General features: G+C 39.2%; 1 protein-coding gene across 1 annotated transcript in view; it reads right to left on the bottom strand.

Annotated features, from left to right (window-relative positions):
* Positions 1-24,742, bottom strand: part of LOC142543300 (uncharacterized) — an 89,573-nt gene that overhangs the window by 27,041 nt on the left and 37,790 nt on the right. The window contains exons 26-35 of the mRNA XM_075650479.1: positions 22,877-23,287; positions 17,492-17,815; positions 17,186-17,317; positions 16,982-17,095; positions 15,551-15,735; positions 14,873-14,981; positions 14,654-14,797; positions 10,414-10,689; positions 9,722-10,327; positions 9,149-9,364 (exon numbers count right to left, since the gene is read on the bottom strand). Coding sequence (XP_075506594.1) covers positions 9,149-9,364; positions 9,722-10,327; positions 10,414-10,689; positions 14,654-14,797; positions 14,873-14,981; positions 15,551-15,735; positions 16,982-17,095; positions 17,186-17,317; positions 17,492-17,815; positions 22,877-23,287 — 2,517 coding nt within the window. The remainder of the gene's footprint in view (positions 1-9,148; positions 9,365-9,721; positions 10,328-10,413; positions 10,690-14,653; positions 14,798-14,872; positions 14,982-15,550; positions 15,736-16,981; positions 17,096-17,185; positions 17,318-17,491; positions 17,816-22,876; positions 23,288-24,742) is intronic.

The following is a 24,742-nucleotide window of genomic DNA, read 5'->3' as shown; positions in this document are numbered from 1 at the left end:
CTATAACACTTTATCACTAATTTGCTAACAATAGATAGAACTCCAATCTCTAACAATGTCCGAGACCGTCAAAAGCTGAAACTGTGGTATAACGACTGTCCAGCTCGCCACTCGGAATTTGATCTTCTCCCATAATTCCTCCCACGAGTCATCTCTATCCCTGAAGATTCTATTGTTGCGCTCCATCCATAAAGACCAAAAGATGAAGTGGACAACTATGTGCCAAAATTTTTGAAGTCCCTTCCCCTTTAGGAATCCTGTTTCCATGAGAAACATTTCTTTCGAATAGCTTGAGAAAATCCACTCGAATCCCAATTGACGGATAACTTTGTTCCAGATTCTAGTTGAAAATGAACAATGCAACAGAATATGATCTTGGTTTTCCTCATATTCCTTGCATAGAGTACACCACTGGGGTGATAATACAATGCCCGGCCTTCGTTTCTGCACCGCATCACAAGTCTGCAATTTTCCCAAAGCCACAATCCAAGAAAACACCTTTACCTTCAGTGGTATCGGTACTTGCCATATGTTAGAGTAGTATGGGAAAACCTGAACTGAATCAACTGAAAAGAAAGATTCGTAGAGAGATGAGACTGAGAAAACACAAGAAGGATCACCTAACCAAACCCGAACATCCCCTAACCCCACACACAGCCTAGCTGAGTCTAAGACCCCTAAAAGATCAGCGAACTCTCCCAACTCTATGTTGTTTAACCCTCTTCTGAACCTCACATCCCACTGAAAGTTAGACACACCTTGAGAATCGATGATAGAATAAAATTGATTGATTGGCTTGTTAAACGATGATGAAAGACTGGTAAAGATTAGGAAAACACTCTTTGAAGGACAACACCCCCACCCACCTATCCTACCAGAAACGGAGGACATTTCCCTCCTTAAGAACCGTGCCAATCAAGTGATGACAAGTCGAGTAAGAACGAGAGATAAACTTCCATGGGCTTCTCAAAGTGGAGTTTTTCGCCAACCTTACGTCTATACCATTTTCTTGAAGCCCGTAAATGCTTGCCAAAACTTTTTTCCACAAAGAATCTTGTTCCACTGCACATCTCCACCACCATTTACCTAAAAGGGCCAAATTTCTCAACCGTATGTTTCCCAAACCAAGTCCTCCTCTCTCTTTCGGCTTGCACACTTGTTCCCAACTAACGACATGGGAATGCGTCTACCCATCGGGTCCATCCCAAAAAAAATCCCTCATCAATTTTTCCATAAGCTATGCCACTCGAGTAGGTACTTTGAAAAGGGACATAAAGTAAGTTGGCATGGCACTTAGTACCGATTTAATCAATGTCAGCCGTCCTCCTCTTGATAGAAATGACTTTTCCAACTCGCCAATTTTTTTGACATTTTTGAAACCACGGGTTCCCAGAATTCCATTTTCATCGGATTACCTCCCAAAGGTGCCCCAAGATACTTAATTGGCCATTGCTCTTTCTTGCACCCAATTTTTCTTGCCATATTGTCAACATCCTCGTCCGAGTAGTTTAAACCCAGAACTGAACTTTTTTCGAAGTTAATTTTGAGTCCCGATTTGCTGCAAAACACTTTCAATATTTCTACCGCTGCCATCAAATGGCTTTCAGATTGTACAAGGAAGAGCATATATCCGCCTTGGCCTTGTCCTTGTGTGAAATTTCGATTTTATCTCTCCCAACCACAAATCCTCTTATAACATTATCCGCCTTGGCCTTGTCTACCAACCGTCCCAATCCATCAATCACTAGATTAAACAGGAAAGGAGATAAAAGAGTCTCCTTGTCTGAGTCCTCTTTCCGCTTTAAACTTCCCTCATTGTCTTCCGTTGATAAATATCGAGAACGAGACATTTGAGATGCATCCCTTAATCCACTTCCTCCACTTTTCTTCAAACCCTTTCCTTTTAAGCACAAAATCAACACATCTCCAATCTACATTATCATAAGCTTTTTCCAAATCAACTTTCAATATCCAGCCTTTTTTATTTTTTCTTCTATACTCCTCCACAACTTCATTGGCTATTAGACAACAATCATTTATCTGTCTTCCTTTTATGAATGCGCATTGATTTTCCGCAATTGAATTACTCATTACTACCTTCAATATGTTGGTCAATAATTTTGCCAAAATTTTATATAAACTCGTTGTCAGACTAATTGGTCGAAAGTCTTTAATCTTCATCGCTTCTTTTTTCTTTGGTACAAGGCAGATATAAGTCTCATTCGTAGCTCCATTGACAATTCCTCCCTCAAAGAATTCAGCGAATACTTTCATAAGATCCGTTTTAACTGTATCCCAATTTTTCTGATAGAAAGCCAATGTAAAACCATCTGGCCCCGGTGCTTTGAATCCATCACATTCAAAAACAGCTCCTCTGATCTCATCCTTCGAAAAATTCACCTCCAAATGTTCTGCCTCAACCGAATCTATTGGCCTCCATTCCAACCCCTCAATACCCGTTCCGTTTCCTTCCGATGCCTTGTATAAATCTTTGTAAAACCCAACGATTTTGTTCTCGATCTCTGCCTCTTCTGAAACCATCGACCCATCCTCCAACTCTATCTTGTCGATCATCGCTCTATTCCTTCGTCCAGTGAACAGTGAGTGGAAAAACTTAGTTGTTTGGTCCCCCTCTTTGAGCCATTTAACTTTCGCTTTTTGATTATCCAATTGAAATCTTCGGATGTATAAAGATTCCAGCTCCCATTTTGCCTCTTTTCGGTGCTCTTGTGAGTTGGCAGACCAATTTCCCCTCTCCTCTTTCGCGTCCAATTGCGCGATTTTATTTTGCACCTCCGAAATTCTGACATTCACATCACCGAAGACCTCAATGTTCCATTTTTTGACTTTAGTTTTTATTTCTCCGAGTTTACTCATGAACCTATACCCCTCCCACCCCTTCGTGCTACATGTATTCCACCATGTTGCGACTTCCTCTTTGAAATTGTGATGCAACAACCAAGCATTCTCGAACCTGAACGGTGAAGGACCCCATCTCATTTTCGCAGTATCCAACAAAATGGGGTAGTGATCCGATGTAATTCTTTGTAGCACCGTCTGTCTGAAGGAAGGGAAAATGTCCTTCCAGCCCCCTGAAATGAAAAACCTATCTAGTCTGCAACAAATTGGATTAGCACGGAAATTTGACCAAGTAAACTTAGCATTCAGTAGAGGAAGGTCGTGAAGTTCCAACTCTTCTATTAGATTGTCAAAGCAGTACATACTTGTGGTATACGAGTTGCTATTCATTTTTTCGCTTAAATTTCGAACCACATTAAAGTCTCTTCCTACGCACCACCTTTCTCCACAAATGGAACTCAAGCCCGCTAATTCATCCCAAAAAAGATCTCTTTGTCTTGGTTTGCATGGGTCGTACACCGCAGTGAACCACCAATTAATGTCATCTTTCCACTTGATTTCAATAGACACTGAGAAATTTCCGATCAAATTATCAGTTACCAAGACCACTCTAGGATCCCACATCACTATAATTCCCCCTAATCTTCCTTCCGCTGGTAAACATACCCAATCGACGAATCTTGATTTCCACAAGCTTGCGACGAAATAGCGATCAACTACCATCTTCTTCGTCTCTATAACCACGACGATGTCTGGATTTTCTTTTCTAATATCCGTTCGTACTAGTTCCCTTCTTCTCGAAGACCCTCCCCCCCTAATGTTCCACGAGCATATCTTCATATCAACCTGTCTGCTCCCTTCGAACTCGAGACTTTCTCATAACTGATCCCCCATTTTAGCCTGCTCAATTCTTTGCTTAAGCAGCCCGAAGTCTTTTTGTGTTCCTTATTCGAAGTGTACTCTGTTCCCACATCCCTAGTTTCCCTGTCATCCCTAAAACTGACCTCCACTACCTTTCCTTTTGGAGCTTCACTCTCGCAACCCGACTTGTCATGTGAACTTGATTGTACTCCTCCTAACAACCCACTAGAGAACCCCAGAGCAGAGAAAGAGGAGGGAAAAAGAGCGTAAAGTTTGAAGGAATGATTAAGACTCGATGAATGGAAACAGGAAAGTACCTTACCCACTAGAGGTTTAGTGTTTTCAAGAAGAGATGGCTCTGAGATGGGCGTGTTTTCTTCTTCCTGTGTGAACAATTCATGAATCTCCACTTCATCTGTATCAGTATTAGCCTTCAGTTCTGCTTGAGACGATATATCGCTTCCAGCTTCCGAAGAATCAAAATTGTCGTCCCTGAAGTCGTCATGTTGATCATCTAAACTATTAACCTCTTCATCATCAAGATCGATTTCCCCTATGTTGCTCAAATCCTCCCTGTTAAGTTCATCCATGTTCAGCCCCCCCTCTGTCTTCGTTGAACACCACATCCTCGTTGTTTGATTTCTTATTCCTTCTGCCATAAGTCTGTTCGTAAGGTGGCAGTAGCTTGTTTTGATCGGTGTCAGACTTGTGTAGTCTGAAGTCCTCTAAATTCTTTGGTACAATTCATTTTAGTATTTTCTCTACCTTTCTTCCCACCCGCTGATTAGCCGGCGGTGAACTTTCTGATAATCCCTGCATTTGCAGAATTTGAATGCGAACTCCTTTGCTCTTCCCCCATCTTACCCATGTTACAGCAATTAGACTCCCCCTTATCTTCGATGGTCCTAGGAATATTGGATTTCCCCTACCCTGCCGTTGTAGGCTTGCCATTAATCAGAGCTTGGGCGTAGGTTTGTTTAGTGTAAGATTCGTACGCCTTAAGGTCGAAGGAGTCAAAGGTAATTGTGAGGTTCGAGCATTCCCCATTTAAGAGTATAGACATTCTGTTCTGAATAAACCCTTCTCTAGTTCCTTTGACCTTTATCTTGGCTGCCCCTAGTTGTCGGAAGGATAAAGTATCATTGTTGATCTCCACCAATCCCCCGCATCGATCCCCAATAGCTTTGAAGTTGTCAATCGTCCATAAATTCCAAGCTAACCCAGAGATTCTGATCCAACTATTACAGCACTTATAAGCCGGATCAGCTGAATTGATATTAGGGCTCCATTCCTCAAAAACTAAGGATATTCCACTATCAAAGAATCCTCGTTTCAATTGAACAAAGTAGGAGAATTCCTTCAAACTTGTAGGCCACCATACTGCTTTGTTATCTTGGAACGGAGAAATTTCGATCCTCCTCTTGACATCCTTGCCTAATACCGTTGCAATCTGTTCCCATGAGACATTCGCTCTTCCTTTAGTAACAATCAGGGCCTCTTTCCAGTTCCTTTCGATGATAATCCTTCCACTGGCCTGAACATTGTTCTTCAATCCTCGGCAGTACTTTCTTTCTTCATTACGAACTGCCGGTTGAGCACGATCAACTCTGATTGGGCCCTTTCTATGATCACGATTTGCTTGGTCCATCCTCTGAGCATTCCTTGCCAATAATTGATTAAATATATTTGAGATTCTTAGCCACCCTTGAGAGTTTGACCCACTTGGCACAATGATGTTCTGTCTCCTCCCCATCGAATCAAACCTTGAGATCTCTAGGAACCAGCCTCTCCTATTAGCAAATCTTTGTATAGTGACTAGCACATTTCGACCTCTGTACCGAGAGAAGTCCGAGCATGATTGGGAATTAAGTAAGAAGTTCTTGATTTTTGAGTTGACCCAACCGGCCTCCTCTCGATCTAACTCCAGTAAATAGCTTGCATTCCTTGTTCTTTCCAAGCATCGAATTGATGACCCTCTGTTAACCATCCTAAACGAGAACACTTTAAACTCGATCTTGACTATTTCCTCTCTATCCAGATGGTTGAGTCGGCTTGCCATTATTTCTCTGGTCCTGACTTGCAAACGTGGAGATACTGTAATGAAGAATGATTGTCGATCACCAGTGAAAGAAACCAGATCCGAAGAGCTCGTGAATCCCAGCGTGTTAATCTCTCGATTAACGCAGCATTTAGAGAACGACAATGTATAGTTGAAATTTGAAATTTGAAATTTGAGAAGCCCGCCGACGGCCGGCGCCGGTAACGGTGGAAGAATTAGTCGATGAAACTCAGACGGTTAAGGATCTGGGTGGTCGGAAGTAGAACCTGAGTGGATTAGGGCTCAAGGAGGGAGAGAGCATTTTTGAATTTTTCTCTCACTAGACCACTCCATGCGCTAAATATTAAAGTTTCTGCGCTAATATATCTGGACCTAGATGGTTTGTCTCATTTATTGATGATTGCACTCAGATTTCATGGATATTTCTTCTCAAAAATAAGTTCGATGTCAGTACCGTGTTTCGACATTTCATTCTATGATCTAGAATCAATTTGGAGAAAAAATTAAAAAATTTAGATCTGATAACTCAAAAAAATATTTCAATCACACCTTGTCTCCCAATTTTGAAAAGGAGATAATTATCCATGAATCATCTTAAACCTATACCCCACAACAAAACGGAGTGGTGGGGAGGAAAAATGGTAATTTACTATCTACAGCTCGAGCTCTTCTTTTCCATAAAAATGTTCCAAAAAATCATTGGGAAGAAGCCGTACTAACAGCGGAATACATCATAAATCGTCTCCCTCAAAAACATTAGGTTTTAGGAAGTACAATACAGGTATGGTCTGAATTTTTCCCTTAACCTTGACAAGAATTCTGACCTCAACCCAAAAGGTTTTGACTGCAGTGCATTTGTTCATGTTCATAACAATGGAAAATTACTTTATAGAGCTCCTAAGTGTATCTTTGTTCGGTATTCATCAACCCAAAAAGGCTATAAGTGTTCTCATTCTCCTACCAAAAAATTGTTTGTTCTACGGATGTTACTTTTGATGAAGATGAATCATACTTTACCCAACCATATCTTCAGGAGGAAGCAGTACCGGTTCTTGAAGATAAGGATAGAGATTCCTTCTTACTTGAGTTACCTTCAGCCACTCTGGCAGCCCCAACTCCTTCCTTTCCAGCCTCTGTAGAGCCGAGTCACTCTTCGAATAAGTCTCCTAACAGCAAGCAATTTGACCATGTATACGCAAGAAGAAAAAGGCCCGAAGCTGCCCATGAGCAAATTCAAGAATCCAAATATAATTTTGAAAATGAGGTATGTCCAAAAATGCTATATTTTGTGATTATCTGCCTATTGCTGCTCGAAATGGAACAAGCGAATGCACTAAAAATCTCTTTATCCAATAGCCAATTTTGTAAGTTTTCAAAATCTCTCTCTGTCACAAAGCTTTTCTAATAAATTTAAACACCATTCATGTTCATAATACTTTATCTGAGGTATTATCTAATGAGAATTGGATAGTTGCTATGAAAATTGAAATGCAGGCGATGCAATAGAACAAAACATGGGAAACTGTTTATCACCCACCAGGAAAGAAGGTTGTGGGTTGCAAATGGGTACTTATAATAAAGTACAAATCTGATGGCTCACTGGAGAGGTACGAGGCCAGATTTGTTGCAAAGCATACACAAACCTAAGGTCTTGATTATCAAGAGACATTCAGTCCAGTTGCCAAGATGAATACATTCTAAATCCTATTGTCTTTAGCAACCAACTTTAACTAGAATTTAGAGCAGTTTGACGTAACAGAATGCATTCCTTCATGGCGACCTGGAAGAAGAAATATACATGGATGTTCCCCTTTAGGATTCGATAAAGATTTTGAGGGCTCTAAAGTTTGCATATTAAAGAAGGCACTACATGGCCTTAAACAATCACCAAGGGTCTGGTTTCGGAGGTTCACCTAAGCATTGGTTGTTCATGGATACAGACTAAGCCAAGGAGACCATACTTTATTCTTTAAACATTCCGACTCAGGGGGGTCACAATCTTATTGGTACATGTGGATGATATAATCGTGACTGGAAATAATGAGAAGGAAAAGCAAGCTTTGAGGAGCCATTTGGCAAAAGAGTTTGAGATAAAAGAACTTGGGAGATTGAAGTATTTTCTTGGAATAAAAGCAGCTCATTCCAAGAAAGGGACCTTTATCTTACAACAAAAGTATGTCACGCATCTGCTAACTGAACCTAGAATGCTAGCTTGCAATCCAGCCCCTACACCAATTGATGCTACCTACAAACTTGGTGATGGCAATGATGGACCCATGGTTGACAAAGAGAGTTGTCAAAGGCCGGTTCGTACGCTTATCTATCTTTCTACTATAAAACACCGGATATTGCATACACTGTGGGGGTTATAAGTCAATTTATGAATGATCCCAAAGAAGTACACCTACAGGCAGTCTATAGGGTACTAACACTGATTAAGCAGGTTCTCTTATTGATAAAAGATCAACTTCAGGATATTGTACTTTTCTATGAGGCAATCCAGTGACATGGAGAAGCAAGAAGCAAGATGTTGTGGCTCGATCGAGTTCAGAGGCCGAGTTTAGCCAATAGCAATATGTGAACTTTTATGGATCAAGATAATTTTGGATGACTTAAAAATTAAAAAAGAATAAGCGATAAGATTATTTTACGACAATAAATATGCCATAAATATTGCTTATGATCCGGTTCAACATGACAAAACAAAGTATGTTGAAGTGGATAGACAGTTCATAAAGGAGAAGCTAGATAATGGATTGATTTGTACTCCATTTTTTCATTCGAATAGCCAACTTGCTGATGTGCTTACGAAAGGACTCCAGAGTAAAGTATTGTAAAGGATTGTTTCCAAGCTGGAATGAAAGATGTCTACTTGCCAACTTGAGGGGAGTGTTAAAACTGAAGATATTGCTACTATGTTGGAAGATTGTATAAATAATATCTTGGAAATCTTTAATTGATATTATGTATCTTAAATTGATATGGGTGTATATTTGGTTTCCTTTAAGTGAGATGATTGCTAGGATTATAGCTTTGTATGTTGTATAAATACCATGTAGCTATTGGAAAATAATACAATGAAATTATTTTATGTTCTCTGACATAAATCATGTAAAAATGCAGGCCAGGAGGGAGGGGAAGGGAGAGAGTTTGTGTGTGCTCACTTCAAGCAATTACTCAAATCTAGTTCTCCAAAAATTAGGATACAAAACAGGGTTCCCAAAAGAAGGTTGATAATTTGAAGTTGATATGTACTCTATAAAAAAATAAATCCATATTAAAAAGAGATGATATATCCTAGCCATCATCAAGTGAACAGAACATAGTCAGTACAGGTGCAAAAGGTCAACAAAAAGTAAGACATTTAACCTGAGCTTCGAAACTGAAACCTGGCATTCTACTTGATTCACGTTGAGCAGAAGTGGAAGCAAGTGAGCTAACTGGTGACTCTTCAAAGTGATCCAAGTCTCTACTGTTTCGATGAGAATTATTGTCCAGGAAAGAAATTTCAACTCCATCTTCTGGGGACATTGAATAACAGCTATCATTGCTCAAATATGTATATCTCCTCATAAGAGAGCCATTCTTCAGAACATGCAAATAAAGAACCAAAAATCAGATCGAAAAACTGGTTGGATATGCCAAGATCAAAGGTACTTCAACATAGCCAAACATTTGGGAATGGTCCCCAAAGGAATGAGCAAGAAAGTAGTCCATGTGAAGGATAAGTACTCAATAATCATAATAGGTGAACAAGCTCAATCTTACTCCAATAAAAAATTGTATGTTGTGAAAAGGAATACAACTAGACGAGAACATGAATATCGAGAAGACTGTTTTGCATAAAAAATTTGTTCGACGATAAATTATTACATATGCCTAAAAAACATTAAATTATAATAAAGAACTGACAATTGAAAGAGGGGTGAAATATAATGGTACCTCGAATTTCACATTGATAAACCTCAATCTTTTACCCCTCCCGATGATGATGATAGGATTATGGACCTCTTTCACTTCCTTCTCATAACTAAGACAGATTGTTTTACCACAACCGTCATATACATATTCATCAACACCAACAGCGTCTGCCACAAGTTGCCTAATGGGAGATAATTGCACGATATCTTCACTTTGTTTATATAGAGGAGCAGATAAGACTATGCTGTTGTTTTTAAAAATTGGATCATTCTTGGGATCCATTAATTCATCCCTGCCAGTTATAGTCCCCAAGGCTGGCACAAAAAACTCGCATACAGCTATAAGAAAATCTGGAACTACAAGTATGCGAGGCTGCTGCACCCGTACTACAAACGACTGGGAAGACAGTCGCCATCTTCCATCCATTAAAAACATGATTGAAATTGGTAAGTCAACCATGCGTTCTGGAGACATCTGCTTTGTGAAGTCAGAGCATGAGCCAAGCAACAGATGCATTTCAGGCTTCGTATTGGGACGAATATCTAAAATTGAGAACTTAGGGATAGTAATGTAGAGGTCAGCTTCCGATAAAGACGTCATCCGGTGAGAAACCCAAAGGCCCTCCAGCTGCCATAAAAAAAAGGATAGAGAGTAAGTTGCCATACAAAAAGAAACAGAACAAACACATATGTACAGAAACACATCATACTCACAATAACATGAGCCAAAGGCGATTCCTCATCAGCCCCATTGCACAGTTCTAGCAATGCATAGTCAAGTTCAACAGCTATTATAGTAACTGTGCGCGATAGAAGGACATGACTGTTCATGTTCACCTTATCCGCTAGTAGCCTGATTGTATCTTTTGTAGCAGACTTGTTGCGACGAAAACTCAGGGGAAGCCTTGGTTGTTCACACAAGTTCATGTAGAAACAATCAAGGATTATACTATATTCCTTATTTGACATCACAGCATGTAACAAACCCACCTGTTCCAAATAAATGAATATTGATTATTAGGATGAAATATAGAGGGTGTTAAAGGCATTACATTGTGACATAAACTCACCAGAAACATAACAGTTTCTTTAATTGGCTAAATTATTTTATATATATCAATGAGGTATTTATACGAAGTATATACAACTTGATGGAGAAAAAAGAATTTGTACAATATATTAGAATCAATGAAACAACTAATATCCTGATTCTAATACATCAAATTCTATCCAGAAATGAAATGAAATATAATAAAGAACATTTTGCAACGTGTACAAACTAACTCTCCCCTCAAGCTCGCGCAAAAATATCACATTCAGAACTGAACAGTGCAGTACAAAATGGCCAACTGGGAACAAGAGTCAATATCAACTAGCTACTCCGCACTCTGAATGTAAGGAACCTCTATCCTGCCAGAATCTCAGCTTCCCTGGGTAATAGCTTGTAAGCTCCAATGATGATGAAGCATTATTACTGTTTTACCCTCTATACTTAAATATAAAATTAAAGTCAAATTCTCGATATTCTTTGTTTTTATACTATAGTATGCTACTGATTAGGAGAGAGAAAATGATAAATTATGGTTAACACGTATATGCTGATACGATTATACATGCTATTACCATGTTTTGACAGGTCACAGTTACGCATACGATATGATAACATGATGAGACATGTTTTGACACTGTTACCATTTTACACGACACGCATATGTTCATGTTTTTAAGCTCATGAAATGTATTTTGATTATGCTATTTTTCATTGCTGTGTGCTACGTATATGTACTTGTTATTACTGGTACAGGTGTGTTGAGTCTTTAGACTCACTAGGCGTGTGTGATGCAGATGAGCATTTTTTCCCAGGGGACCGAAGGTGCCGAAGACTGAGTAGGCAGGCGGGATGCGCGGTGACACGACCCGAGGACCGCATGTTTTCCGCATTATGATATGAGATTTGAGAGGGGATGAATATTTTTATATGTTGATGATATTACGATTTTTACACGTTTACGCTTTCGTTGATTTTGGAGTAGTTTAGAAATTTTAAAACTGCGTTATTTTTATTGTCAAATATTTAAGATCATTTTTAAATGTTATATTTTTCTGTACAGCGCATGCATGTGAAATTTTTAATGGTTATTTTCAAAATGAGAGCTTTAGCAAAAAAAAAAAAATATTTCCGCACTTTTAAAACGGTAGACGTTTCAATGGTAATTTCCCAAGTATTGCAATCCTTAATACGAATACTTGCACCATGGATGGGATAGAGCTTTCCAAATTACTTTATAAAGAGGAAAAAAAAAAGATAACTATAATCTGAAAAAAAAGACTCGACGAAGATTTTATTGAAAATTACTCTAAAGAATCCCAAACCCATTCCCTCTTGTCTTTTGCACCTTCGATCAATCTGACCCTATCTAAAGACTCGATCAAAGAACCTAACTAACTTGTCTCCTCATCCTTGACATCCCGCCGAAAATAAAAATTCTAAGAAATAGTAGAAGAGTTGGATGAAGAATTGAAATGTGCAAAGTAAGAAATAGGATAATGATGGACCACCGTAAAAATCTGGAATAAAGATAGGTAAAGATCCTGAGAAGAAGAATTCGCCCACCACCTATATTCCCAAAACCTAATATTATCTCTCCCTTGACCATCGATCTCACTGACCGAAGAAAAGATGGATAGATTCTGGAGAAAAATTTCCATGAGCTTCTGAAGGTAACACTTCTTGCAATACCCGTGCCCCACATATTTTGTGTCCCATATTCGCTAAACACAATCTTCTTCCATAATGGCTCCTCTTCACTAGAAATCTCCACCACCATTTCCCTAGTAAAGTCTTGTTACTCAAACAAATATTACAAATACCCAACCCCCTCGCTCCTTTGGTTTACAAACTTGATCCCAAGCCACCCAATGACATGGCGATCCTCATCTGCTCTGTTCAAGAAAAAATCTTTCATAATCTTCTCTATGGCTTCCGTTAGCCACCTCGGGACACCCTAAAAAGTGACACGAAATATATTGGCAACGCATTCAACGCCGCTGAAATCAAAGTCAATCTTCCACCTTTAGATAAGAAAGCTTTCTTCCAACTTGCCAACTTCCTCTTAAAAAAAAAACCTTCAAAATATTCCCGCACAAAAGAACCCGTGAATATCTTATGGGCCAAGACTCCTTCCCACAACCAATTTCACATTCTAACCTGTCCACATCCTCTCCTTCGGATTGATACCCAATAAAGCATTTTTTTCAAATTGAACTTTAACCCCTACATCTCATAGACATAGTGTAAAATCTCAGTCATAAATCTCATATGATCTCATTCTTCATAAAAAAAACAACGTACCATCCCCAAACTGAATATGAGAAATTTTCACCCTCTCTCTGTCTGCTTCCCAACCCCTATAAGGTCCTACTCCTTTTTCTTGTCAACCAATCTGCCCAAACACATCCACCACCAAATCAAAGAGGGAGGATAATAATAGGTTTCCCTCCTAAGTTTCACCCTTGAATTTACCCCTAGACCTGCCATTAATAAAAATCGAAAAAGTTACACTCGAAAGGTATCCCTTAAACCATTTCCGTCATTGCTGCCCAAAATCTTTCTTGAACAACACAAAATCCAAGAAGAGACCATGCAACATTATTGTAAACTTTCTCAAAATCGGCCTTAAAGACCCATCCGCTCCTTTTCTTCAGCCTACATTCCTCCACCAACTCATTTGCAATAAGACAATAGTCTAGAATTTGCCTACTTTCAATAAAAGAATTCTGAGAATCTCCTATTGTGATAGGTATTACCTTCTTTAATCTTAGTGACAAACTTTAGCAATGATATTGTAAAGACTAGTGACAAAACTGATGGGGCCGAAAATCCTTCATTTGAACCCATTCTTATTTTTTTTATCAGACAAATGTAGGTCTCGTTATCCACTAATAATTACCCCATCAAAAAATTCACTAAACAACTTCATCAGATCTCATTTGATCGTATCACATCACTGTTGGTAAACTGCCATTGTGAACCCAAACGGGCCCGGTGCTTTTGTTTCATCACTGTCAACGACGCTCTCTAAATCTCTTCCTCGGAAAAAGGTTTCTACAATTCTGTCCTAGAAACACTGTCAATGGAGCTCCATTCCACTCCTATTCCTCACCCTCTCCCGTCAGTTTTACTATATAACTTTTGAAAGAACTCTATTAGATGATAGTTTCGTCTTCAAGCATTAGGTTTTTTTTTTGTTTTTGAGAAATATCTTCAAGAACTATGTTGTTACAATAAGAAGGTGATTTAAGAAAAGTTAAGATTAATACGAATCATAAACCCTCGTATCATTTTTCTTTCAAAACAAATTTATTAATTCACAACTTCATCATATACATGCCCTAAGCATTTAACTTATCCATAAGATATCCAATTCCAAGAAGTCACCCTATTGAACATTATATAATATTCCACAACTACGGAGAAGCAGAGCAAAATTCCACCCATATGGATTACGCAATCTACTATATATTTAGACCGTGAGACAATATTGCAGGTCAGTTATTGCAACAAAGAAGTGCAGATGTGTTGAACAATAGAGTCACTGGGTATATCAAGGTTCTCAGATTTCAATCATATAAGGTGACATAGTCATGACCTATTGATTAACACAAATACATACGGATTAATAGTTTCTTATTTATTCGTAAAACAAATATATAGAAAACCTACATGATCTCCATTTGATGCTTCCTCTAAAATTTGGATAACCAAACATGTATAGTGAATGAAAGAGCGGTGAGACACTATCTTACATTTAACAAATTTTCAGTGTAAAGTTGAATTTTTGGGGAAGGAGGAATGAAAGATGAGAACAATGAAAGCTTCTCTTTAAGTATACCGGTAACAGAAGATAAGAATAGCAGACAAGCACAGAATGAAAAAAGAGTTAGGAAAATTTACTTTAACTTCTACAGAGAATGTTGGCACTTTGCGAAAGACGTCTCTTAAACTGCGCCTAACACAAACATGAACTTCTCTGCCTTCCCGAATCATTGGTTTGCCAATGCACCCGTTGATTCCAACAGCCATATTGATTCCTAATATCTGTATTTGTGCAACTGTGTCAGAGTAAGGATTTGTGTCAGACGAATTTGGAAAACTATGGAATACATTAGCAACCTCAGCATCAAGAACATCAAGATGGACTGCAGAAGGGTCCCTCTCCGGACATCCATGCCATGTGAAATCATTTTTTATCCGTAGGTAGCCAAGATCAAGTTGCATGAAACTGTAAACAGATACGAAAAAGATAACATTTCACTCAAGGAAATAGGGACTGCTTGAAGGGAAAAAGTAAAGATTCTTAACTTACATATACTTCTAACAAGAAAATAACGAATCAAGTGCAATTTTCAGATTAAAAAATCTTGTAATTGTGAAGATCGATACAATGTTTTTGCAGATATGATGAGATTGAGGACTAGGAGCTAACAACATGACGGGGAATCTATAAAGCTCATCATTTGTGGAAATTTATTTTATCATCTGAAAATTTAGAGAACTGATGAGAATCTCAAGATATTTAATTAATAATGCCAAAATAACCACAATAAACAGATTTTCTAGTTGAGTGTGATATAATAAAAATGAAAATAAAAAAATAATTAGAGAGCAAGACCATAAGCACTCAAAATGGTTTCCTGCCATCCTAAATTCCAGAAGGATACTAAGCAAATAATTATATGAGAGTAGAAATACCATCAGGAGCATCCATCGCACACGCATTCCCAGAATTAAAATGAAACATGAGAGCAACAAATCAATCAGATAAAATCGAAAGCGGTAGGAAAAACTAACTCGTTGCTTTTTGAGTTTCGTGGAACTATTATTATTGGAGTGTCAAGTGAAAGGTCCAGCTTTACAGCAGATGCACCATCAACCTCATATTTCTGTATCAACCATTCTATCCCTCCGACTTTATCCACAAGTTTTATTGCTTCTTCAGTATGCGGGGTGGCGAGCTCCATGAAGTAAGCAGTTATCTGCAGATAAATACATTTACCTGAAATTTCAGATATTAATAATCAAAGCAAATGAAATTAAATTCAGAGTGACCAGCAAGATCCACGTGTTATACATCTAACCCTTCACCATGACTAACAAAGAGAATCACCATGCGTCAAACAAGTGATAAAAGCTACTATTATCTCAGTAGATTCCATTCTTTGAGAAACACCAAATAACATCATCCAATTAGAATCCACATCTTAGCAGAAGCTTCAATAAATGCAGATTGCAACTTTCATCAAAGTGACTGTCCCATTGTGCATAGATAAGACTAATGAGCAACGAATGTTTCTTGTTCTTTTCCCACACGTATACAGGATTTGATCAAGTAATGTAGTCCATACTGCTTTTGCATAGTGCCTTACATGGTAATATGATATTGAACTTCAATTGAAAAAATATGGAAAACAAGGTGTTTAGAAACAAAACATTGCTCCAGTTTATCAATACCAACTGATTAACGATAAAGCCTAAGAAAAAACAGGAGGATTCCTGGAAATCCAACCATGAAAGACAGAACTAGACTGGACTTGCTCATAGGTAGAGGGGGCAAGTTATTTTGTCTTCTTTAGGCAGGCAGTCTTCACATAAACTTTTTATTTCTTTTACTCACCCGAGAATTAAGTAATGTTACAGGCATGATTTAATTCAGCATAAAAATAGTCCACTTGCAGTCAATTGTGAACATGATTTTTCAAGAAGATAATGACAGTTTCACTATTTTATTCACTCTTTCATGTTCTAGCAACTCATAGCTCAAGCAAAATCAAACATTTGGTTTAGATAGGGTTAATTTAATCATTGATTAGAGGTACTAACGAATTCAAATATTCAACATGGACTTCAGTTTGTATGAAGCCGCCAGCAAAACCATGGAATTAAACAGCACTAAATTATCTAGATAAGATGTGATACTGCATGTAACTGTCATGACCAACAGCAAGTTAGTCAGCTAAATTATCTACAATAAAGGTCCATTCAATGGACTGAATTGCACATAAGAACCTCCAGTATCTTCAAAGTAAAGTCAGCCGCTGAGTGGAATAAAATGTAGCAGCGGCAGGTTAGAGTCAAATCTTACATGCTGTCTGGATAAGATGAGAATGAATTCATACAGGACCTCTGGAATGCATCAAGAAAGCTCAAAGGACAAATGATTGCAAATTGACTGACAGATAGAATGTATGCAATTAGTTAATTGCATAAAAAGCAAAACAGTACCTCCTGGACAAATCTATATAGGAAAACAATGCGAACAGCAGAAAGTCGGCCAGTTAAACTGTAGTCATATCCTTCATAGTCATCATCTTCAATGCTATAAGAGTTGAATGTAAACTGGAGAATGGGAAAGAAAGAATGAAAGTGACTGACTACAATCTAGTGAAATAAAAGAATTAATCTCTTTCCTGCAAAATGCTCAGGTACCTGTATAAGGGATACAGCTTCTTGGTCGCGTAGATCACAAAGCCAACCCCAACAATGATCAGACCGAAGTGATAGATCACATAGCCTGAAGTTTCCTAAGGTGCCTTCTATGGAAATCGAACTAGGATGAACCTTAACAAAAGCAAGAATTATATACAATTATTAAGCACCACAACATAGCAAATGCAGGACAGTGGAATGAATAGTCATGATTATTCAATTGATGACCACAAAAAGCAATATCATTTACATAAAGTAATCAGGATCCCCGTATAATTTCCACACATGGAAAAGGTATTCTAGTACCTTGATATCCAAAAGAAAACTTTCTTGCACGAACATTGCAAGCTGAGAATCATCCTCCTCGTTGAGAAATATTGTGACACTGTCGACATTCATATTCAAATAAAATACAACTCGGCCTTTCCCATACCCCAGCAATCCCTTGACCGATGCATGATCAGGTTCTTCTGTCTTGTGTTTGTATGCAAAAGGCTCGTTGTCTGTATTTTCACCGTTTGTCTCAGCAACCTGACTATTTGCTGAGCTTAGATCAAACCCAAAGTCAATTAAAGCAACAAGAGTGGGTCGGTTGCAATAAAATTCCATTTTTGACATTCTTATGCTCATCTGAAAAATATATATACAAATGATTAGAGAGAAAATCCTGGAGTAAATTTCTTGTAAATTTTGTGAGTTTGGCTGAATTATAATTTTATTCCTTACACTTGGTATTTATACAAGAATTACCAAATCTCCTATTAAAATAAAATATTCTATAAAATCTCCTATTAAAATAAAATATTTATTTCTATTAGGCTTAGAATCCGGAATCATTTGTCAATAACTAATTCCGGATTTAGCACATTTTCCTATTATAGAATAAATAAAATAAAATCCTAAATACAAATCTGACTAGGAAATAATAGTAATTCTAATACTCCCCCTCAAGTTGATGCATAGATGTTGATCATGCGCAACTTGGATTTAAAAGAGTCAAACTGAGGTCGATGAAGATTCTTCGTAAGAATGTCAGCAAGTTGACCATCGGACGGGACGTACGGAATGCAAATTTCCCGGGTGTCAATCTTTTCTTTGATAAAATGACGGTCAATCCCGATATGTTTAGTACGGTCATGTTGAACGGGATTATGAGCAATGCTGATAGCAGCCTTATTATCACATAATAACCGGAGAGGAGTAGTGAAGGACATATGCAGCTCCCGAAGTAGAATCTGTATCCACAATAGTTCACACACACCGTTAGCCATAGCTCGATATTCTGCCTCCGCGCTACTTCGGGCAACAACAGATTGTTTCTTGCTCTTCCAGGTGACCAAATTTCCACAAACAAAAGTGCACTAACCCGACGTGGAGCGGCGATCATGAACCGAACCTACCCAGTCCGCATCAGTATAGGCCGACACGTACCGAGAGGAATTCTTGCGAAAAAGGAGGCCCGAACCCGGAGTACCCTTAAGGTAATGGAGAATGCGAAAAACAGCCTGAAGATGGTGTGCATAAGGGTCATGCATGAATTGACTGACTACATTCACGGCGTGAGCAATATCGGGGCGAGTATGTGCAAGGTAAATGAGGCGGCCTACCAAATGTTGGTACCGAGACTTGTCAACGGGAACAGCGTTAGGAACGTCGCACAATTTCTCATTGGGATCCATTGGAACAGTAACAGGTTTGCAATGTAGGAGACTTGTGTCGCGAAGTAAGTCGAGAACATACTTGGTTTGGGACAGAGCAATCCCTTCAAATGAGCGCGCGACCTCCATCCCCAAACAATAACGTAGGGGTCCCAAGTCCTTCATAACAAAGGTAGAACTAAGAATTCCTTTAAGCCTTGCTAACTCCGGAAGATCACTGCCGGTAAGAACAATATCATCGACATACACAATCAAAATCGAAACAAGACCCGGATAAGAGTGCTTAAAAAACAGGGTGTGGTCTGATTGAGCCTGAGAATAACCGTGGTTAGTGATGACTGATGTAAACTTCCCAAACCAAGCCCGGGGAGACTGCTTAAGGCCATAAATAGCCTTACGAAGGCGACAAACATGACCCGGAGGAGAGTCTGCAAGGAAGCCCGGAGGGAGCTTCATGTAAACTTCTTCTTCAAGCTCACCATTTAGGAAAGCATTCTTGACATCAAGCTGATAAAGGGGCCAATCAAGGTTAACGGCAAGTGAGAGTAGAACACGGACGGTATTAAGTTTAGCCACTGGGGCAAAGGTCTCCTCGTAATCCACCCCATAAGTTTGGGTATAACCTTTGGCAACTAACCGAGCCTTGAAGCGCTCTATTGAACCGTCGCAATTAAACTTGATTGTAAATATCCAGCGGCAGCCAACCGCACGCTTCCCCGCTGGTAACACGCCCACTTCCCACGTTTTATTAGTAGTCAAGGCATCCATCTCCGACATAACAGCCTCCTTCCATTTCGGATCCTCCATGGCCTCATCGATAGAGGTAGGGACACAGGTAGTCTGTATAGCAGAGGCAAAGGCTCGATAGGAAGTGGAAAGTTTAGCAAAGGAAATAAAATTATTCATGGGATATAAAGGTGTCCTGGTACAAGTCCGCGTCGGTTTTCGCAGAGCAATCGGAACATCCAAATCAGTAAATACCGGGGTAGGTAAGGGAAAAGATGTATTACCTGGATCGTCGGTCGAAGTGGAATGAGGCAGTGGTAGAGGAGTGGCATGACCTGAAGGAACGGCAGGAGGGCGGCGCCGGGAATAGACCTGAAGAACCGGGGCCTGGTCAGAGGGCAGGGTAGATACCGAAGAAGGTTGAGTTATGAAGGGAGTGGGTAATGGTATGGGAATAGGGTCGGGAAGGTCACACTCCCCCTGGGATGTAACCGAGTCGTAGTAAGAAATGTTTTCAAAGAACGAAACATCCATGCTAACAAAAGATTTGTTAGTGATGGGATTATAACATCGATAGCCCTTTTGCGTAGGAGCATAACCCAAAAAAATGCATTTTATGGCTCTTGAATCGAACTTGGAGCGAGTGGGGGATGTATTATGAACCAAGGCAGTACAACCGAAAACTTTAGGGTCGACGGAGGTAAAAGAGCGGTTCTGCGGGAAGTAGGAGTGAAACAATGTAAAAGGAGTTTTAAAGCGAAGGACTTTGGATGGTAGCCGATTAATCAAATAGGCAGTGGTTAACACGGCATCGTTCCAAAAACGAGTAGGAACTTTAGATTGGAACAGGAGGGAGCGGGCAATCTCAAGTAAATGGCGATTTTTCCTCTCTGCGACACCATTTTGTTGGGGGGTGTCGGTACAAGAGCTGTGATGAAGAATTCCGTGAGAGATAAGGTATTCCCCCAGAATAGAATTAAAGTATTCACGACCGTTATCAGTCCGCAGGACTTGAATATCGGTATGAAATTGAGTTTTGACAAAGGAGTGAAAATTTTTAAATGTGAGGGCTGCCTCAGATTTATCTTTAAGAATAAATACCCAGCAAAATCGAGTATGATCATCAATTAATGTTAAAAACCATCTTTTATTGGTATAACTCGGGACCCGAGATGGACCCCATAAATCACTGTGTATAAGGAAAAATGGAGCAGAAGGTGTATATGGATGTGGTGGATAGTGAACACGGTGGTGCTTTGCTAATTGACAGATATCACATTGAAAAGAAGACGTATTTTTATTTGTAAACAAAGAAGGGTACAAATGTTTTAAATAATGAAAACTCGGATGACCTAATCGGAAATGTAAAAGCTTAATTGGACACACATTAGAAAAGGAAAAGAGGCCTAAGTGTAAAGGCCGATCTTTAATGGGACCAACGCCGTCTTCGTGGTGAAAGATGTAGAGGTCATCCACTCGTCTAGCATTGCCAATCATCCTCCCCGAACGACGATCCTAAAAAACACAAACATCAGGGGAAAAGTGTAAGGAGCAATCCAGATCAGTGGTTAATTTACTGACGGATAGTAAAGTGCAATGTAAATTAGGGACGTGTAAAACAGAGGTAAGGGTTAAGGTGGGTGAGATAGTAATGGAGCCTTTGCCAGCAATGGAAGAAAATGAGCCATCCGCAACCTTCACTTTATCACGACCCGAACAGGGAGTATAAGAAGAAAACAACTCGGAACATCCCGTCATGTGATCGGTGGCACCGGAGTCTATAAACCATGGCCAATGGTGTAAGAGCGAAGCTAAAGCTCGAGGGATGTTACCTTGACGAACATGGGAAGTCGATGAGGAAGCAGGAGTAGGCTTGAGGAGACTCAGCAATTGATGAATTTGATCCGCGGAAAAAGTCGTAGGGGCAGGGGCAGAAGACCGTGGAGAGGTTGTAGTAGCCACAGCGACACCTTTTCCAGTCGTCTTCGAGTTCGATGGTAACTTTGGGGGCTTGCCATGTAGGGCCCAACACTTCTCCCGAGTGTGCCACGGTTTATGACAGTAATCACACTCAAAATAGTAAGATTTGCCCGATTTCCGGGAGTCATTGGTTCGAACTTTGGCTGGGGCAGGGGCCTGGGTAGCCATGGCAAAAGGCTCGAAAGAGGCGACGTCGGGGCCAAGCATGACCGTACGGCGGCTTTCTTCACGACTAACCTCGGAGAAGACCTCCCGCGGAGTCGGGATAGGATCCCGGCCAAGTATCCGACCACGAACCTCATCGAGATCCTTATTAAGGCCAGCAAGGAATTGGAAGACACGGTCTTTCTCGATCAATTTGAGGAACCGACCATGATCCGTAGAGCACTTCCATTCAAAGTCATAGTACAGATCGCATTCCATCCACAAGGCCATGAGATTGTTGAAATATTGGGTGACAGATTTGGATCCTTGCTTAGCATCCCGCATCTTAGTAGTCACCTCATAGAGTTGAGCCGAGTTCCCAACATCTGAATACGTATCCTTGACAGCGTCCCACAAAGCTCGTGCTGAAGGTAGAAACAAATAGGAGCGACCAATAGAGGGCTCCATGGAATTGATCAACCACGACATAACCATGGAATTCTCAATCTCCCAGGCATTGTAGGACGGGTCAGTTTTGGCAGGTTCAGTCGTGGTACCATTGAGGTGGCCAATTTTTCCTCGTCCTTTGATGAACTAGGTGACCGATTGGGACCACTGCAGAAAGTTTGTACCATTAAGTTTATGGGTAGTGATCAAAAAATTGGTGGAAATTTCATTCTGGTTAAGATTGGTGGAAGAGTGGCCTCCACCAGTGGGTTTTGTGGTAGATTCGCCATCAATCGAGGTGCTCAGGGAAGATGAATCAGCCATAAAGCTTCCAAAAAAGAATTCCGGGTTGCTCATAGTAGGAGAGCAATCGGAAAAAAAATTCGTATGGTTAAAGTATCGGATCGATTATAGCTCTGATACCATGTAAATTTTGTGAATTTGGCTGAATTATAATTTTATTCCTTACACTTGGTATTTATACAAGAATTACCAAATCTCCTATTAAAATAAAATATTCTATAAAATCTCCTATTAAAATAAAATATTCTATTTCTATTAGGCTTAGAATCCGGAATCATTTGTCAATAACTAATTCCGGATTTAGCACCTTTTCCTATTATAGAATAAATAAAATAAAATCATAAATACAAACCTGACTAGGAAATAATAGTAATTCTAACATTTCTAAATGCATGTTTCCATACTCTTAAAATGTTCTCCTTCAGAAGATTACCTGTGCATCTATACCATCATAATCAGGGGAACTAGGATCCCTAGTCGAGAATGTAACAGACACAAAATCAGAGTCATCAGAGCCTAGGGCCTCATAAAATACATCTCCCGGAACAATTTTTCCCTTTGACGGATCCTTCTCACGGATACCCACTTCAGAAGTGTCTGATGAAGTCAGGAAATCTTGCAAGGCATCCTTGAAGATATCATCCTCTTCAACTGTCACAGCAGGCAGGTCTTTGCCCTGAGATTCTATATTAGTAGGACAGCTAAGCAAATGGTGATCTGTTACAATGGAACGGGCTAAATATTGTGAATGTGAAGATAGGGAACCCTGAAGTTCATCCATGATTTTCAAAGAATGCAACTTCATTTTTACTGTCAAATCACTTGAGCAGCACGATACATGAACCTGTAAATAATCAAAATCATATCCATTAGATGACAAAACAAAGAAACATGCAGAATGGGGCTCCGATAGAGAAATATCAGAGCATTTATGGCAAGTTCACTAATTTCAGTATTTGAAGGAAAAACTAAACCCAGCAGTTATATTAGCTGTTGACGTATAAATGTAAACTAAAACATTCTCCCAATCAAGATTACCAAACAGAGGTAGTAATCACATAGTCCAAAAATTTGTTGATCAACTAGCATTCACCACACTTAACTTCTAGTAAAAGCTTGTGCGAGTATGAAACTATCGAAATGCAATGCATTAACAACATTCCTTGACAAGAGTTACTAGTAGAAGTGCAAAAGAAAAAGTCAACCGCATGTTTACTGTAAAAAATTCTTGAGGTTTCAACATGATAAAAGTAATTGCCCCACAGTTAATCAACAAATTTAGTATTTAGGAGAATTTAACTTATTAAAATAAACATCAATAGAGAACCTCAGAGTCCTGGAAATTAATGAATTGAAGGACTTTGCAGATTTGCAGAATATTATACTTTCAACATTATAGATGCTTTCACCAATAGTATACTTGAACCAAGATTAGCTACTCCATAAACATCAAAGGATAATGAAAAGCTCTACCTACTGTCGAAGATAAGGAATAAAATCAAAATTGATTTAGTGTATCTCTATAATTGAGGATATTGTTATTGTTCATTAGAAAATCCCATAATTTATGGAATTGTATATTTTGGTATATATAGTCTAGGGTTGTCTATAAATTAGATTATTATTGATTATAATTATCATTACGAAAGAATGGAATATATATATTTTTACTCCCACAGTGTTATGTTGTCTTCCTCCAACATGGAATCAGAGCCGTATGGCTCGGTCCATGAGGAACTCATCTCTTTTTTCTTCGAATTTTCAGCCTTAAGTTGCTGTACTTTTCTACCATTTATTTCTACAAGCAACGATGGGAGAAAAATCCGAGACCACTCAAATATACCAATGAGCCGGTGCAACCAGCTATGGGTGAATTGCAGCAGCTTCATTCTGCATATCGCTTAAATGGAAAAATTATCTGAAGTGGTCCCATTTAGTCCGAACAACGTTGGAGGGGAAAGGCAAACTTAGCCATCTCACTGGTCCTGCGCTCAACAAGGGCAACCCTAAGTTTGTAGCTTGGGACGAAGAAGACTCTCCTCATGAGGTGGCTATGGAATTCCATGATGCCAGATATTAGCGATACCTGCATGTTCTTTAACACTGCGAAGGAGATATGGGAAACTGTGAGACAAACATATTTTAAGAAGGGAGATTCTGCCCATATTTAATATGCTAAGAACTCAAGAATTTATGGCAAGAAATCAATCAGTATCGTTGCTTTGAGACAAAGTGCCTCGAGGATGCAACTATATTAAAAAAAATTCATTGAAAAAGATAGTGTCTAAGATTCCCTTGT

Source organism: Primulina tabacum, chromosome 4 (assembly GCF_025594145.1).
Source record: "Primulina tabacum isolate GXHZ01 chromosome 4, ASM2559414v2, whole genome shotgun sequence".
NCBI lineage: Eukaryota > Viridiplantae > Streptophyta > Magnoliopsida > Lamiales > Gesneriaceae > Primulina > Primulina tabacum.
This window is presented reverse-complemented; position numbering and strand designations above follow the sequence as displayed.